We start from the raw sequence: 18,775 nt of genomic DNA, 5'->3' as shown, positions 1-18,775 counted from the left end.
CTTGGTGTAATGTGTCATAGATCTGAAACAGACTTTATGAAGCAAAATGAGTTAATTCTATAGGGTGATGCAACGCTTTTGGCCAGAGCTGTAGAGTGTGTTTCGTGGGCAGAGCCACGGGAATGAACCCATCTGCTCAGGAAGGTCTTATGAAGTTCAGAGAAGGAATGTTAATTACACTCGTGTCAAGATTCGGAGAGCAAAGCCCTGCTTTCTTCTTATAAATCTTTTAACCACTCTGTACATTTTTAATAATATATTGATTTAAAGTGAATGTGTGAGAAGGGCTTCAACACAACCGGCTTGTCTTGTTGCTTTCTTATGCTGCTATTTTTTTTTTTTTTAAGCTTATGTAAAGAAAACATTTAGCTAGTTGTTTTTGTTTGTTTGTTTTTTAATAGCTGTTTTGATGGATTTGGTGCTCATTAAACTCTTTCAGAATACAGAATTTGCAAATAATCCAACAGTGGTCCAGCACTAATGAATTTCAAACTTTAGAAACTTCATTTAATCAAAACAAACACTTAAAAAATAGCTGTATTTGTAATGTGGACCCTTAGCAAACTGGGCTTGGGCCCCATCGCTTTGACAGCACCTCAGAAAGCAGTGGTACACTATTACGTGAACGTGTATTATTATATTTATATTTATTACTTCATTTGAAAATCGGCATGCCACAATTAAAATGCATCTTAGAAGATTTGTTTTTGCACCTATGGTATGTTGTCTGAGCCAAGCATTTTTTTTGCTAATTTGTGTGTGTGTGTGCAAAATATTTCAGGGGTGAACACAAGACTCCTATTGCACAGCAGTTTCACGAATTCCAGGTTTTGCTCCGAGCTTGATTAGCTAGAGTAGGGGTAACAAGCTCACGGTGTGTCTCATTATTGGGTCCAAGTGCTCTGCAACTCGAGTCTCCTTTCCATCTCGGTATTTTGGTCAAAGGGGGATTGCAATCACAGTGTAACACAAATAGAGAATGAGACAAGACAGAGGAGCTTCTCTCCGGAGCCAGCAGGCAGCGCTAATCCCATTTATGATGATCCTGGACTCTGTGGTACTGGCTGGTGTAAGTCTCGCGAGAGCAAGAAGTCGCCGCTTTGCAGACGGAGGAATCGCGCGAGAATTGGTCACCATTGGTGACAGTAAACATTTGAGAGCTTAATGGAGGAGGCAGACGCAGAAAAACAACCGGTAAAATAACGATAAAATATACAATAAAAACCTTCTTAACAAGACGGTATATACATAGCGTGCCGTGATGTTAACACCGCGCAACGAATTGCCTTCTTGTATTGTATTGGCCATATATATATATATATATATATATATATATATATATATATATATATATATATATATATATATATATATATATATATATATATATATATATATATATATAATATATACAAAGAAGAAATAGACTTTCCATGTAAATGAACTGTGCGTTTTGTATAAATTGTAATTTAGTGTGATTCTGTATCGTAGTCAGAATGGACAGTACGAGGCTGTTCTTTCCTAACCCTAATATTATCTCACGAACAGAATCGAGAAATGCATGTGTGCGCTTTGTTATAATATGTGAGATGTGTTATATTAACAAGTTTAATGTCTTTATTTTGATTATTCAGAAAAGTGCTGCTGTCACCGGCACTGTAAAGGTTAGTGTGTAGCGCAGTTACTAGCAACCGACAGCATTTTAAGAAGATGAAGTGTAAATGTGTTTTTCATTTTGTAAAGGACAGAACAGTGTTTTATAATAATAATAATAAATAATAATAATAATAATAATAATAAAATAATAACTGGGTAGGGTAGACTTAACTCACACATTCAGAAATAGAAAATTAGGTCAAAAGTTTGCTTGTTAAGCTTTAATGGGTCATTTCCAAATAAGTAAGTTGAGGAAATCATGAATTTATTTATGAAATATAGGTGAAAACATTACTGCATATTACCTCTCAGTTCAGGCTAATACATCCCACAGTCACCGCCCTGATCTCAAAGGTAATACAGATTGATATTCATGAAACTCTTCCAGACGTTTATTCAAATAAACATTTGTTCAAATCGGCTCACTCAGTTTTTTGCACATTGCGTTTGTTCCTGTGCTTATTTGTATAAAAGATAATATAACATGCATACAACAAAACACGTTTTAAAACAGTTGTTTTAATGATGTGGGCTCCTGTAATCTGCTACTTGTATCCTTTGCCTTGTTTTTCTTGCGTGTTCAGGATACCAAGCTGATTGCAAATCAGCCTTACGACGAGAGTCTGGAGGTGAACGATTCGGAGGAGATTGCCAGCGTCTACACCCCCACCCCCAGGCAGCCAGGTGAGATGAGAGAGCTGGGAGAGTCTGCCTGCAGCTACAGCTGCCTTGTTTAAATGCAATGGGGATTCAAGCCAACTATTTCAGGAACTGATTCCCAAATCCTCTGTGTGTTCTTCATGTAAACCGGTTTGGAGATTGAGTCAGGTTGGGAGGTGTTAATGAGATTCTGGTGGCCACAGGTCCAGAAGCGTTGATTCCTCCGAACCGCCTTGAGTTTGGCAGGTAAACCCTGCGTTTGTGTTTCAGATTTAAAACAATACGCTACAAAAGGATTGATTTGTAAAATGCTTTTTTTTTTTTTTTTTTTTTTTTTGGATGCCAAAAATGTGTGTTACTGGGTATTTAATGCTGAGATTAAGACACTCTACAGTATATGGATTCTTGAAAAAGACGTTGAAGAAGTCTTGCAGCCTAAATGTTTGTCATTGAATGTATTTAGTTTTCTTTTAGTATTTCTGAATATTGAGTGTTTAATATGGATGATTCTTGAGTAGCCCATTCAGATTCCCTAGCGAGTATTACATGTTCTGATGTATTCGATCGTTTCCCTGCGTGTATGAGTATAGATTTTATAATACAGTGAGTACATCAATATAATTTCATCTAAGCATTTTGCTGATTTTCTCCTATAGCCTCCAGACCGGGCCGTGGGCAGCTCCGAGCCATGTCAAGTAATAACAGCAGCGATGAGTATGAGGAGGAGGCCAGCAAGGTAATATAGTTATTAGTCACTAGCCCAGGGATTGGGCACGAGGTCCTCTACGGAAGCAAGTGCACGTTACTGTCGAAAGAAACAAATAAAATGTAAATATTGTAAAACTTTGCAAAGGAAAAGTTCAGGTTGGTTTTAAAGGTTGTTTCATTCAAGCTAGTTTTTAGTCCTTTAAGAAAACAATAGGCACAACCCATTGCCCACACAGCAAGAACAACATCTCTGAAGGTGGGAAAAAAATTCCCAGTGAGATGACCTTTTACTTAATTATAGTCCATGTGAGGGGAAGACCTAGACAAACAGCATACTGTTAAAGCCAACAAAGAATAGTGAATGGAGTTCCGGGACTGGGCAGCCCCCCGTGGAGCTGGAAGGAGCCCATTTAGTGACCGAGCGAATGCCCTGAAGTTTTCCTTATTGTTCTCCAGGACAAGAAGAAGAGGGTCCTGCCCCCAGGTCAGGTGGGCTTCAGTGAGAACGAGGAGGAGGACGACGACGACGATGATTCTGAAGAATCTGAATCTGACGAGGATGATGATGATGAGCACGGAGCTGCACTGGAGGGGTGAGCCCTGAACCGCGCCTCTCAATCTCACCCTTCATTTTCTTTATATTTTGTGCTCAGTTTGTTTGTGTCCCTCGTTCCAGGGCCTACGACCCGAATGATTATAACCATCTCCCGGTGACTGCTGAGATCAAGGAGCTGTTCCAGTACATCAACCGGTGAGTAAGGCAACCAGAAGGGAAAACGGTGCAATCGATGGACCAATGACAGAGCTCAGTAAGGGTTTTGAACCTGCAAATGTTTTTACACCAGAATGACATTGTTGTCATCATTGTTGTCATTACCCTTTCACCACACTGGAGGGAATGCAAGGGACAAACTAACTTTTTTTTTGTCTGTCGCAACTGGATTTTGTATTTTTCTCAAATATTCCTTGTTTATCCTCTCAGGTACACCCCACAGACGATTGAACTGGATCACAAGCTGAAGCCTTTTATTCCAGACTTCATACCAGCTGTAGGGGACATTGACGCTTTCCTGAAGGTAAAGAAGTGCACTGCCCTACTGACCAGCTACGCTCACAGTAAAGCATGGAGGTGTTTAAACTGCTAGGCTGGTTTTTCACTGAAGTTCCAGAGCCTTTCTGTTTACTTTTGATCCTCTGCATTGTACCAGTGCCTGACTGATTAATAGAGTAGACCAATATCAGATCTCTACAGCTGGATGAGGTGCTGACTGATCCATGTTTGTATGTTCCTCTGCAGGTTCCGCGCCCGGACAGCAAGCCCGATAACCTGGGGTTGCTGGTTCTGGATGAGCCCTGCACCAAACAGTCGGACCCCACAGTCCTCTCGCTCTGGCTGACGGAGAACTCCAAACAGCACAACGTCACAGTAAAGTAACGTTTATAAGTATCAACAGCAGTGTGAGTATTGGTGCTCAATTCAGTGTGCCAGCTTGATGGTTTTTCATATTGAGTAAGCACACAAGTGAGCATTGACACTAAAGTGCTTCTGAATATGGCTTAAAGTGTTTTCACTATCTGTTGCTTGTATTGATGAACAATAGGTAGTGACTTCTGATCTTGTGTCTTTACCAGCAAATAAAAGTTAAAAGCTTGGAGAATGCAGAGAAGAACCCGAAGACTATTGACAATTGGATCGAGAGCATCAGTGAGCTACACCGATCTAAACCCCCTGCCACAGTGCACTATACAAAGTGAGTACTGGGAATCCACCTTCTTGAATAGATTCTCCCAGTAATTGCTTTGATTAACTCCCTGTAAAGAGAGCTGTAGGTGAGATTTCCTTTTAGCAGTACAGTGCAAGAATGTTACACTTTGCGTTTCCCTCATTGGGAGTCAAAAGTTCATCGCTGTGAAATGTAATTGATGCCTTCCATCCACCTAGTGACAGGCTTGTGAATGTCTGTCAGTTCTGTTCCTTCACCCTTTGTATCCTGCAGCTGCACAGCTGCTTTTGTAGCAGATCATACGTTAACGAGACGTCTTTGTTTGTCTCTCCAGGCCGATGCCAGATATCGATACCTTAATGCAGGAATGGCCTCCTGAATTCGAAGAGCTTTTAGGCAAGGTATGAGCTAAATAATAAATATGTGCATTGCAGGGTGTCCCTGCTAGTAGTCTACGTTATCAATTGTATTTGGTTGTAGTGCAGTGAAAATCTTTTGTAATAACTGTGCATGGTGGGTTCACTGGTTCACTGGACTGTCCCTGCAGTTGTTCCTGTATATATTATAAAGTTCAAGTTGAAGTTGTGGTTAGCCTGCGTCAATCATTTGTTTCTCGAGCATGTTTTTGTTTGCTATGAAAAGGTCGGTAGCATTTCAATTGTCTTCAGTGGTGAACCACAGCCTTTGTTTTCAAGAAAAACCATAATGATGGCTTGTTAGTTTCCTCTGTGCCGCTCCATGTGAGCTCTTTGAACATGGCTCAGACCATGTCTGCACAAAAAAAGGACTCCAGTCCAGCCTCCTTCATCTCGGCTCTCTCTCTCGCTCTCGCTCTCTCTCTCTCTCTCTCTCGCTCTCGCTCTCGCTCTCTCTCTAGGTTAGTCTGCCCACGGCTGAGATTAACTGTGATCTTGGGGAGTACATTGATATAATCTGCGGTAAGTTAGAGGCTCCTCACTGTAACGTTTTCTGTACTAAAGTGATACCATTTTTAGCATTATTTCTTAAAGGTGATAAAGGTCTCAGGTCAGTTCAGCCTCAGACAATTAAAAATAATAACTTCTCCAGCTCAAGAGAACCCCAGGAGCTAAATCCTGTTTTCAAGTCTTTTCAATGTCTTCATTGCAGCTATCTTGGATATTCCTGTGTATAAAAATCGAATTCAGTGTCTCCACATCCTGTTCACGCTGTACTCAGAGTTTAAGAACTCGCAGGTAACTAATTATGGATATAACAGCATGGCTGTCTCTTGAGGGTGGTGGGTGGTGTATATTTTCTTCAGTCTTGATGTCCTATGCAGCTGGCTTTACCTACGACAGTAGATAATGGACAGCACTGGTAGTTGTGAGCTATTCTCTGATGCAGAAGATATTGCTGCTTTACAAACCAAAGCAGTTCTTGTGTATGAAGACACATTTTGAAATGTGATCTTGAGTTGCATAGATGGATTGGGCTTTACATGAAGACAAAGGCTTCAACAGTAGAGAAATGACTGCTAGATAACCATCTGAATTCAAATATATTTATAACACAGCTGACTTCTTTCAGAAATAGAGAGGCTGTTGCTCTTCGCGTGTAGTATGATAGACGGGTATATTTCTGTTCCGTGTTTTATTTCTTTCTGTTTTTCTCCAGCACTTCAAGGCACTGGCGGAGGGGAAGAAGACAGGCCGTTCCTCTGCACCTCTTTCTGGGACAGGGGAACCCGAAACACTGACCTTCGACTGAGAACCCCCTCTCTCTGTAAAATCTAGAGTTATATAGCTCCCTATCTCCGTCTCAGAAAATGAACACTACACTGTCGACTGCATTGTAATATATTGTTTACTAGGCTTTTGATCCTGTACGTGGTTTGTACCGCTCTGTTTAGTCTATAAGGAAACACAAATAAGAAACTCTCAACTATCTAAGGTCCTTTCATTTGTTCACTAGTTACTTTGTATTATTAACACACACAATATATATTTTTACCCCTTTTTAAAAAAATAAGTGGGACAGACTTTCTGCCGGAGCAAAAGCGTGGCGGGTCCGGCCCATTGTGTCACAATCTGTATTGAGATTGTTTTATAAAGTTTTTGTACATTGACTTCTTTATTTTTAACTAATAAATATTTTTTTTTTTTAAATGTATGTTACATTTTCTTATTGTGAGAGTTTGAGATTGTGCAAAATGCCGGTAAAGATCTGGAGATGATTGAGAGAAGAGCATATTTCTGTCCTTCCAGTTGTTGTAGTAGCATCTTTAAATAAAAATGGAGCAGTGTAACAGGGTCATTGCTACGGTCCTGGCTGGGCAGAGCCTTCACAGGCACCATCTTGCAGTTGAAAGGTTCCGTAGTAGTTATTCTGCGGAGCGGGCTCTCTCCTCCTGGATGTAAACAAAGCACCCCTCTGTTTAGCATGACGATGCAGTCGCTTCAGGCTGTGGCGCAGACGCCCCTTTGAGCTGCGCCCAGATAATTCAGACCTCCTGATTAGCTCTGCGCCGGGCGAGCCTAACTGCTCAAATAGTTGCCCAGCAACACGTATCCTGTCCACGTCCCACCTGCACATATTTGCTCAAAACCAGCGATGAGTCCCTCCCTGTCACAAGCACACTGGTACAAAACCACAGGGTATGCCCAGAAATACACGCACATATTCACACATACGCCCAGCAGCAGCACACAGATAAGGTACCCACCTTCCTGGCAGATTAAAATACATTGCTTGTAAGCCACTTTTCTCATTTTTAAATAATTCACCAATTGCTTCAGAGCACTGAACTTTAAAAAAAAATAAAATAAAATAAAATAAAAGATATTAACTCTAGATCAGGAGATGGATGATTCAGAGTGTATTTCTCAATGTCTAATCTTGAGAGACACCTTGACCAGATGTTTTACTGCTAAGCTGAAGTGTGTTCTATTACATGCTGATTTGTGGACCTTCGCTTTTTCATTGTATAGCTCTCTCTGCTTGTGCTAGGTATTGCGCACAAGCCCGAAGAGATGACTTCATCTTCACCCATCCCCAGTAAAGATTTTTAACCCAGCTGCTCTATTACAGTGATCCACTGTTCTAGAGACATTTTAACTTACCCTGTAGCCCCTTCTACTCTGTTTAAATTGTGAGGTATAGAAACGAATTTAATTATTACCCAAATGGGTTTCCATATCTGATTGAACTTCGCTTTTTTTTGACAGCTCTGTCATTCTCAGACAGTGAGTCCTTTGTGATTCCCGACAATATACTCTTTTAACACTGTGTGAATTGTGTGTGGAATCAGATTATGAACAGTGCTCTTATAGTGTGTATTTTAAAAGGGACACTATCTGCAGATCAGACACATATAAAAAAACATGTTTTACTAAAGAGAAAGTGGCTGGGTGGCTTTGCACATTCAATATCGGACACTTTGAGAAACACACCTTGCTGTGATATTCTGCACGGCAGTTTCTTCACAGAAGTGCTTTAGGTGAAGAGCCCTCATCAGTATGGGAAAAGCGTCTCCTGCAGCTTTCAGAGGTAGGGATCCTTTTTGCTTTCTAACATTTGTGACAGGCTGCTGTTGATTACATTAACATGGATATAATTCATTTTGCATATTGTATTGATCCTTGTGGAAATATTGTATAACAATTAGAGTGATTAGTTCAAACTTGGTCTTAATGGTTTTAAGCAACTCTTCTGTACATACTGTATGTTTACATGCAGTGTATACATATATATATATATATATATATATATATATATATATATATATATATATATATATATATATAAAATTTCTATGCTAAATTTACTATTTAAAGGGATTAGTTTAGTTAGTCAGAAATAAAATATATCGCGGAAAGTATCACCTGGTGGGTAGTGTTTGGCATTCATACTCCTGTTACGAAAAATACACTTTTTTTATGTGAAAAAAACAAAAATCTAATGAAAAAATATAATATATATATATATATATATATATATATATATATATATATATATATATATATATATATATATATATATATATATATATATATATATTTATTTGCTATATTAATGGGATCGAATGTGAGGTCCCAGTGAAAGGATACCTGATATTTAAAATGGTTGAGGTGGTGTGGTCCAGTGGTTAAAGAAAAGGGCTTGTAGCCAGGAGGTCCCCGGGATACGTCTTGTAGAAGCTGCATGAAAAGAGTTTGAATGCCTGACAGTGCGTTCTCCTCAGGGCTGCTGGTGGCTGGCCTGCTGATTGCTGTGGTGATTCGAGGGTCCTTGTCCAGTGCAAGTGGGAGGAGATCAGGACTGCTGGTATCAGAGAGGATGGGGGAGGAGGAAGACGAGCAGACAGAGAAGACACGCTGGCTTCTGCCCACCGTGAAAAGGTGCAGGAGCTCCAGCTGATGCAGCAGCACCACGTCAGCCAGGCAGACCACAGCATGTAGTGTAGAGATGTATTTACAACACACTCTAAAACTGGCGATTACATTTTAAAAGGTCATAATGTCCAGCTGGTGAAGCAAAGCCTGTGTTTAAAAATGCACTTCTAGTCACTGTGGCAAAGTAAGAGCTGAGGGACTGGGAGGCATTGTGGCTTAGTGGTTAAAGCTGAGGGACTAGGAGGCAGTGTGGCTTAGTGGTTAGAGTAGGGACTGGGAGGCTGTGTGGCTTAGTGGTTGGAGCTGAGGGAATGCAGGGATGGAAATAAGACTCCCATTGCATAGCAGTTTGATCCATTCCTAGTTTTACTATGAGTTTAATAAAATCTAGAATGGGTGAAACGGCTTTGCAATATGAGTCTATTTCCAATCCTGGATTGGGAGGCAGTGTGGCCTAATGGTTAGAGCTGAGGGCCTGGAAGACAAGGCTGGCTGGCTGTAGGTAGCATTGTAAACTTTTTGAAATGTTTCAGATGCCGCTGTTCCTTCTACACTCTGGGAGAGAGATGGACCCCACAGGCCCGGATCCACTCGTTCAGAACCATCAAGACCCGCGTCTCGTTCCGCTGCACCAGGGCTGTGGAAGAGATCTGCACCAAGGAGTGTTACAGCAACGCCATGAACTTCCTGCGCAACCAACCCTGCCTCGCCAGCTTCCTGTGCAGCAGACTGGGCACCGTCAACAAGCCAACACAGGTGCCCCTTCATTCACGCGCTGACACATGCAAACAGGGATACAGGTGCCCCTTCATTCACGCGCTGACACATGCAAACAGGGATAAAGGTGCCCCTTCATTCACGCGCTGACACATGAAAACAGGGATACAGGTGCCCCTTCATTCACGTGCTGACACATGCAAACAGGGATACAGGTGCCCCTTCATTCACGTGCTGACACATGCAAACAGGGATACAGGTGCCCCTTCATTCATGTGCTGACACATGCAAACAGGGATACAGGTGCCCCTTCATTCAAGAGCTGACACATGCAAACAGGGATACAGGTGCCCCTTCATTCACGTGCTGACACATGCAAACATGGATACATGCACTACACATGAAACCTTGCACTGAGCCACAACCCTGTTCTTAAAAAAGAATACAGTTTGAGGCAATTCATAAAAGGAATGCAATTCCATTGCTGACTACTTCAAGCTGTAAACCAGGGTGTGAGGCACAATCCTCGAGGGCACAGGGCCTTCTGTCTTTCCTTCTAACAGGTACAATGAGATAATGAACTACTCCAGGGTCTGGATGGAAGATTCATTGGTTCAATTAAACAATTTAGAACAGGGTTGGAACGAAAACCAGGAGAAGAAGAGACAACTTTGGACACTCTTGTAGTAAGGAGTGGATTCCTTGTAACTGAAAAACAGCCAAAAAATCCAGCTGTGACTTATCTGGGTTTTATTATCTGTTGATCCAAAAATTTTAATAATAGTCTTTCTTGATCTATGTTGATACATTAAGCTAAAATCAAAGCATCAGGGTCTGTGCATTTGCAGCGCTCAGCACTTTATCACGTTACCTCCAGTGAATTGTCTAACGGCACAGCGTTGGACGCCGCTCTTGATCCCCATGATGTTTGACTTCTTTCCTGGTTTAATTCCAGGTTGGCCTGGTGATCAGGAGTCAGCAGTGCTTCCCTCCACGAGCAGTCTGGCACACAGACTACAAGCTGCTCTGTGAGAACGGCACCTACATCGGCGAATAGGACGACACAGAGACATGAGGTTCATCGTCACAGCACTGTCAGTGCGATTATGAGGTTCATTGTCACAGCACTGTCAGTGCGATTATGAGGTTCATCGTCACAGCACTGTCAGTGCAATTATGAGGTTCATCGTCACAGAACTGTCAGTGCGATTATGAGGTTCATCGTCACAGCACTGTCAGTGCAATTGTCTCTTGTGTTGTATTTTGATGAAACATTTTTGCAGGGCTCCACACTCTTCAGCTTTCCCCCATTCCTGATCGGTCTATCTGCAAGGCATGAGCCTTGCTTTCTGCTTCCAGATTAGTCTGGAAAGCTCTTTGTGCCCCAAATGCAATAGCCCAAGTAAATGTATCCCTGTCTGCTTGACCACCCTTTCATTTCAAGCACTCGATTATACCACAGCTTGTCTCTGAATCTACTGATTTGTGATTTTGTTTATTTTGTGAAAACAATAAAAGATGAATGTTAAAAAAAAAATGTATTTTTGTAAATGTCTCTACTTAGCTTGATAGTGAAATAATGATTGGTCAGGCATTGTATCTGCTTCCTATTCTAGAAAAGTCATGAGGCACCATGATCTTAATGCACTGTGACCTGTAATTAGGAAGCACAACAAAGGCCATACAACTATTGTTCTGCAAGCAAGTCTGGAACCAGCTAAAGAAACTTATAACAGCTAGGGTTCTCCAAGCAAGTCTGGAACCAGGTAAAGACATTTATAACAGCTAGGGTTCTCCAAGCAAGTCTGGAACCAGGTAAAGACATTTATAACAGCTAGGGTTCTCCAAGCAAGTCTGGAACCAGGTAAAGACATTTATAGAGATGCAACTGGAGACAAAGAAGCGCTCAGATTGATTGCCTACACTATGGCATTTGAAGTTCTGTAGCTGTTAAATTCCTCTTGCTGGTTCACACACATAGACCTCAATGCTTGTACAAACAGGGGCTTGTAAAGGTAGCATGTTCTCACATCACAGGGCTATGGCGTCAGGACATACATTTGTCGTATATCTTTTTTGTTATCTATGTGCCCTGTCTGGCACACGTCCTTCCCTTGAGGTTTGGGATTCCCCTGAAGGAGGGGATGTGAGTTCTTGGTTAGGTCGAAGTGTAATCTATCTGGGAGCTGGCTGGGGCAGGAAAGGAGTAAGAGTTTGCAAAACTGTTAGTGGAAGTGGACACCCTCTGCAGGCTGAGCAAGTCACTTGCATAATGAGACCACGCACAGAGCTGACCTCACAATGGAAAGTACTCTGTGGGGGTGTCTGCCTTGCATCACAAGCGCACAAGAATGATAATAATGAATTTTATCACCTAACCACGTCCAGATCTTTATCTCAATGAGAGGAAGCATACTATCTAAGCATCTTTTTAAAAAGGGCTGCAATTGTTCCTGTTCAGTTATATATTCATCGGTAAGGCCTCCTTCCTGCTCGACAGCCGCTGCTGTGGCTGCACATTTTCACAGGGCTAGAGGCGAGGAGAGAAGCGATTGAAAGTGCGGCTGCAGAGTTCGCCTCGTGCCTCAGCTCGCTCCAGCTCAGCTCAGCACCCCGATGCTGCCAGCCTGCCAGGGATGGGTTCCTCTGCCATTGGGCTGGCTGTGAACTGGCTGGACTGGAAGCGCTGGTTTCTGCTGTTCAGCAACAGCGACTTGAACACGGGCTACCAGTTACTGTCTCTGCTGCTCCTGCCCCTGCTCCTCTTTCTGTTACAAACAGGTGAGTGTGATAAAAAACCAAACTGCACAAGACGGAACAGTTTTGATCATATTTAGTTTGAAAGATTCACTGATTTTGAATGTATGTTTGGAACTGTGTATACCGCCTTCTGCAACCATGTAATAATGTGAGACCGGAAATAAACACGTATTTAAATAGTCACTACATTGTAACTACATTGTAACTACATTGTAACTACATTGCAACTCACCAGAAAAAAATAGCAAGACAGAAGAGTTTGGATTACATCTCAAAAGGGTTATTCCAGCCTTTAATTACACCGCTCCCATTATTTGACTTTGTTTTTCCTAGTTTTGTAAAACTAGACACAATAGGAGTTAATTGTAGACTGGAGTAAACATGTCACTGTGGCTAGTAATGAAGGCTCTATGTGGAATCGTTGCTAAGAGATAAATAAAATTATATTGTAGATGTTTGTAAGTGTTTTCTTAAGTGAACAAAGAAGACCCAGCTATAAAAAGGGGCGACCTATTTGTCAAGTCGATTTGGTTCCTCTTTTGAATCAGATATTTGTAAATAATTAATATTATTACTAACAATCTCAATTTGTTTTATATATATTTTTGCTGTAGGTTTCTAGTTTCTCACTAATGTATGCTATAAAAATAAATGCCTCTATGATCGTTATTTTAAATTGCTGTTTTTTAAAGGAATGCTGTTAAAGGGACCATACGGCCAAAAGTCTAGCATCACCTAGAATTTTAGGGTTGAGACATAATGTGACCCTATTTTAGGTCTTTCATTGAACACCATGTAGTCAACAAAACTACAAAATCATTTTGCAAAAGTCAACCGGAAGCCATAGCAGTAGTGCAGTATTTCATGCTTGATTTTGAAATGCCACACTTCAATTTTTATCAGTTTTTCGTTAAGTATGTGGAAAACTACAAAACGGTGTGTAATTCAATATGTTAACGTAACATCATTCAGCAGGTTTCATTCGACTTTATGAATCCAAATCAGTTCATTCTAGAGGGTGATGCAACACTTGGCCATAGCTGTAGATCACTTGCACAGAAATGTGCAAATTCTATTCAAATAATGTCACTGCAAATGCAATGACAAAATTTGCAAAGCAGTCATGTGATAACTGTTGAAATAATTTCTAGTTATGTGTAAAGGTATGATGATGCATTAATGTATCTGGTTACTCATTTCATTGTGCCAGCACACATTTAGACTGCTTTGTTCTTCACCATACCTCAAGGAAATGGCTGCAACCTAACAGTAAACATTTTTGCCGCCAAGGCGTTTGCCAATTAAAAATAAAAGGTAGTGCTACGGTATTGAAGAATCATATCACACAGATCCATGCCGTTTAGCAAAGCAAGAAATACTACAAACTGACCAACTGTTGGAACAATGTGCTTGGTAAACCCTCGTTTGCATACAATTGCATAGGACTGAAAGGAACCCAGGAAATATGTTTGAGAACTCCTTGAAATGAAGTCCCATAATAGCTCAGCGAGGGAGGTGAGTCTCAGAGAGTTTGGTGATTTCTTCTGCTATGTTTCCTCTGAGCTCAGCCTGCTTGAGAGGCTGGAGAGGATTGTGAAATCGCTCCATCATCGACCCAGTTCCACAAAAGACGTTTAAGTATAACAAAGGGTGGCTTTGCTTCACCTCCTCTCACGACCATGGTGTTCCTCTGGATTGAATGTGTTATCTTCAGTTAAGAGCTGGTCTGGGTAGGGTACGCTCGTAGGCATTTTACCCGCTGCAAGCTGCAAGAACAAAGCACAGGATGTGAATTAGTTTCAAATAACCCAGATGCCAGTGCCTGCAGATGTGCCACATTGATAAAATGCCAATATTGACGTATCACATGTGTACCAGTGTACTGTACTGGGATTGCAATGGAGTCCCAAGGGCTGGTCCGCTGTCCTGTACACAGTGATCTTTCTCTGCCTACATGCACAGTAGACATCAACATTTTCTTTCTATGCTGACTATCACATGATAACAGTTTATTACAATATAGCGCTGTTACGTCTTGTTGAGGGTTCTGCTACGTGCTTCGACACAATCTGTAAACGTGTTATTATTATTGCTTTTAACAGTCACATCTTTAAAACTTTTTTTTCCCCAGTGTTATTGTTGGTACCATAAGGGCTGTAAACCCCAAACCTTTGAATGTGACTTTGATATTTCCTTGCAGGACATTTGAAAATGAAGTCTCTTTGTACCTCTAATGTTTTTCAGCCTCAGCTGATACTTCACAGGAGTTTTATACAGCACTAAACCAGGATGCCATGCTGACTGTAAACTTCACCAGCAACTCCCAGTGTGATGTTTTCTGGAGAAAGACCAGTAAAGCAGACAACTCAAGTGAAAAGATGATCTACAAGCACCTGAAGAATATGTCAAAGGGTAATTTTCTGGGACAGTACTCCACAAGAGCACACTACTACTCCCACAACAACACCTTGGTGTTAAACAGTGTGACTGGAGAGGATGAGGGGGCATATAAAGTGACCCAGGAGTGTGGTGGTGATGGTGTAATTTCAGCAAGGATGATCCAGCTGTCTCTGATGTGTAAGTCCAATATCTTTAGGTTTGGTTATTTTGCATCTAAATTAGAATAATCAGGATCTTTTAAGATCTGCTGTGAGTTTTGGGATCAGTTGGGAGCAGCTGAATTAGGAACTGGAGGAGCACTGATGGTCTGACTAGCCTGCTCTCGCTCGTAAATAGTCTTCTGCCCTTTTCTTAAGAATCGGTTAACATGGGATCAATCAGTTTTTAAAATGTAGCAACATTTATACGTGTACAACAGGCTCATTCTCCCAATCCCATTCTCATCTGTACTGCCCTCTTGCTTAGCTAAAGAATATGATCTTCGTCTGCTGTGATCCATTATAACCCGTCTTGCTCTCCTTGCCTCTCCAGCCCCTCTCTCAGAGCCCTTCATTTCAGTCTCTATACACAACACCTCGCACTCTGTGCTGCTGAACCTGAGCTGTGAGGTCACAGAGGGAACGCAGCCCTCCTATTGGTGGCAGAAGGATGGCAAGCCCCTCCCCCAGGATGGCAGGCACTTTGTGTCGGAGCAGAACTCGTCTCTGGAGGTGAGGAACATGACGGAGCGAGACTGCGTCACCTACACCTGCGTGAGCCGGAACAGGCTGGGCAGCAGGGAGGCACAGCGGGGCATCACAGGTGAGAGGCTCCTGTCAAACCCTAACCCTTATCCACATGGACTTCTACATGCTATTCAAAAGTCTGATCTAAATACTGGCATCCTTAAGCAGAGCCCTGATTTGGGTATAAAGGATTTGAAAACAGACCCCTCTTTCTATTGCTCCCCAGCTATGGACAGCCCTGCCTGCATCTCCCCTGGGTCTGCAGGCTCCCTCACCCCGGCTTCGCTTCTGTCAATAGCAGCTGCAGTGCTGTGTGCGGCAGGACTGTGCATCCTCGTTTATTGCACCAAGAGGCATTATCAGGGTAAGACTCTGGGGCAGCCGAGCGGCAAAAAACACCTGCTTTATTAAGCATTTATCTTCTATGATACTTTTGTTTGTTTGAAACAAAAAAATACAAAATATGATTTTCTTTTCTTTTTCGCAAGGTAGAAATCCGGACATGGTTCAGAGGTAAGCCTCTATTAACATTTATTTAAAAATAAATAAATAAATCTACTGTATATGGGGGAGGGGGTGTTGTATAAGTACTAAGTACAATATTTTGTAGCTATTGATAGCTAGCTCTTCACTTGACTTGGATTTTAAAGCGCGCTGTCATATTGATTGTTGAATAAAGGAATACATTTCCTCTTGTCATGCTCAGATTTAGAACAGACCTGTCTGACCCTGATAGCTTATCACTGACTCTGCTCATTAACTGTCCTAAACTCTACAGATCGCTGGAGAAATCCAAGGAACAGCGTGGAGCAAAGCAGCCTGGGTAAGAACAGAGTCTCACTGGCCTCTTCATATCAGTCAACGTGGAGAGATTTATTTTGGGGATCAATCCTGTTCCTTTGCTTGTAACATCAGGACATGATTCTCAGTTGCACATTGGGTTAGGGATCTGTTATAAACCAGCAGCAGTGCAGCTTTAACTGTGTTGTAAATAATAATGTGCATTTAATAGTGATATTAGCAGGCTATTTTACATGTTTCTTGTATTTTAAACATTCAATGAAATAATGCTCAGTTGTGATTTTTCCTCACTTCTAAAAGACAGGGGAAGCAGACAAGAATCTCCATACGATATGCCAGGTGCGCTTTGTAGAGTCTGTCTGTCTGTCTGCCTGCCTGCCTGTCTGTCTGTCTGTCTGTCTGTCTGTCTGTCTGTCTGTCTGCTGTCTGTCTGCCTGCCTGCCTGTCTGTCTGTCTGTCTATCTGCCTGCCTGTCTGTCCGTCTGTCTGTCTGTTTGTCTCTGCCTGCCTGCCTGCCTGTCTGTCTGTCTGTCTGTCTGGTCCTGCTGTTTACACATCTATCTGCCCATGTGCATGTCAGCTGTCTAATGTCTAAATCTCATCTCTCTATTACAGATGAAGAGTTCCTTAATGAAGAAAACATGCAGGTAATTTTCAGACTGAATTGAAGAGCAACTCAGTAGAGTATTAAATATCAAGCTGTCTTGGTGAATTGCAGTTGATGGCTGTTTTCAGCTGATGGCTGTTTTCAGCTGATGGCTGTTTTCAGCTGATGGCTGTTTTCAGCTGATGGCTGTTTTCAGTTGATGGCTGTTTTCAGTTGATGGCTGTTTTCAGCTGATGTCTGTTTTCAGCTGATGGCTGTTTTCAGCTGATGACTGTTTTCAGCTGATGGCTGTTTTCAGTTGATGGCTGTTTTCAGCTGATGGCTGTTTTCAGTTGATGGCTGTTTTCAGTTGATGGCTGTTTTCAGCTGATGGCTGTTTTCAGTTGATGGCTGTTTTCAGCTGATGGCTGTTTTCAGTTGATGGCTGTTTTACAGATGTGAATGAATGGGGTTGGGGCAGTTTTATTTCCCCTGTGAGAAAGGAGCTTGTTAATTGATGCTTGTTAACAGGGGTTAAATAATATATTTTCCCTTTTCCAACCTTGTTCTAAATAATTTAATTGAACCAATTAAACCTCCAGCCAGACCCTGAAGTAGTTCATTATCTCATCATACCTGTTAAACCTCGAGTTGAATGGCCTTCCAGGACTGTGATTGGACCCCCTTGTCTTCACTAATGTGTTCCTCTTCTTGCTGCTCAGATTCTCTTGGTATATTATATTGTCTGTGAGTCTGTTAAGAACCTGTGATGTGTGTAATCTTCAGGCTGCTGCCTCCCCCTCCGGTAAGAAGGTCCAGTATGTCTACATCGATTTCCTTCCCAACAGAGGGAGCAGCCGCAGGCAGGCCGAGGAAGAGGACGACAATGGATACTCCACCATCAACCCCCGGGCTATCCAGGAGGACCCTGACATGAGAGAACTAAACACTGACCTCGAAGAACAAGGGGATCTAACCACTCCATAGCTATGCTGCAGAGGACTGTGAACCCTGGCACTGAACTGAGGGATCTAACCACTCCATAGCTGTGCTGCAGAGGACTGTGAACCCTGGCACTGAACTGAGGGATCTAACCACTCCATAGCTGTGCTGCAGAGGACTGTGAACCCTGGCACTGAACTGAGGGATCTAACCACTCCATAGCTGTGCTGCAGAGGACTGTGAACCCTGGCACTGAACTGAGGGATCTAACCACTCCATAGCTGTGCTGCAGAGGACTGTGAACCCTGGCACTGAACTGAGGGATCTAACCACTCCATAGCTGTGCTGCAGAGGACTGTGAACCCTGGCACTGAACTGAGGGATCTAACCACTCCATAGCTGTGCTGCAGAGGACTGTGAACCCTGGCACTGAATTGCAAGCGTCTAACCATTCAAATCTTTTTTCATTTTTTAGTATATTGTTTTTGTACATATTTTGTATCAAATAAAAAATAAATCCTGTCTGGTAAATCTGCTTCAGTCTTACATGCAATACTGTGAGGTCATGTATAGTGTTTTATATACTGTAGTTAAAAGGGCCACCTGTTGATAAGGACCCTTCTTCTGAAACCCCAGACTGTTTAATTGTCTGTAAGATCTTTATTGCCTGCTTTATTTTGCAGTGAGTTTGATTTATTCTATTGGTGTTTGTTCTCTAGGCGTTCAGCACCACAGAGCGGACTA

At 42.0% G+C, this 18,775-nt stretch overlaps 2 protein-coding genes across 8 annotated transcripts; both read left to right on the top strand.

Moving 5' to 3' along the window:
- The first annotated feature begins 1,090 nt into the window (after positions 1 to 1,090).
- ift46 (intraflagellar transport 46 homolog (Chlamydomonas)) lies at positions 1,091 to 6,948 on the top strand. Of its 2 annotated transcripts, XM_041242363.1 has the most exons (13): positions 1,129 to 1,194; positions 1,635 to 1,664; positions 2,241 to 2,340; positions 2,973 to 3,052; positions 3,481 to 3,617; positions 3,701 to 3,775; positions 4,007 to 4,100; positions 4,322 to 4,450; positions 4,657 to 4,775; positions 5,083 to 5,149; positions 5,626 to 5,686; positions 5,877 to 5,962; positions 6,384 to 6,948. In XM_041242363.1, exons 1-13 carry the CDS (start codon positions 1,165 to 1,167, stop codon positions 6,474 to 6,476), a joined length of 1,101 nt encoding a protein of 366 aa, XP_041098297.1. In that variant the 5' UTR covers positions 1,129 to 1,164; the 3' UTR covers positions 6,477 to 6,948. The 2 variants fall into 2 exon arrangements, with proteins under 2 accessions (XP_041098298.1, XP_041098297.1); XM_041242364.1 differs by lacking the exon at positions 1,635 to 1,664 and having other exon boundaries at positions 1,091 to 1,194.
- Positions 6,949 to 12,051: 5,103 nt separating this feature from the next.
- Positions 12,052 to 18,571, top strand: LOC121309412 (hepatocyte cell adhesion molecule-like). Of its 6 annotated transcripts, none has more exons than XM_041242324.1 (9): positions 12,052 to 12,598; positions 14,822 to 15,154; positions 15,509 to 15,778; positions 15,929 to 16,066; positions 16,195 to 16,215; positions 16,481 to 16,525; positions 16,804 to 16,842; positions 17,119 to 17,150; positions 17,938 to 18,571. In XM_041242324.1, exons 1-9 carry the CDS (start codon positions 12,454 to 12,456, stop codon positions 18,019 to 18,021), a joined length of 1,107 nt encoding a protein of 368 aa, XP_041098258.1. In that variant the 5' UTR covers positions 12,052 to 12,453; the 3' UTR covers positions 18,022 to 18,571. The 6 variants fall into 6 exon arrangements, with proteins under 6 accessions (XP_041098258.1, XP_041098256.1, XP_041098261.1 ...); XM_041242322.1 differs by having other exon boundaries at positions 17,876 to 18,570; XM_041242327.1 differs by having other exon boundaries at positions 16,191 to 16,215; positions 17,938 to 17,996.
- Positions 18,572 to 18,775: the final 204 nt, after the last annotated feature.

This window comes from Polyodon spathula, unplaced genomic scaffold, assembly GCF_017654505.1.
Source record: "Polyodon spathula isolate WHYD16114869_AA unplaced genomic scaffold, ASM1765450v1 scaffolds_1271, whole genome shotgun sequence".
NCBI lineage: Eukaryota > Metazoa > Chordata > Actinopteri > Acipenseriformes > Polyodontidae > Polyodon > Polyodon spathula.
Note: the sequence above shows the minus strand (reverse complement) of the source record. Positions and strands in the feature narration are given on the sequence as shown.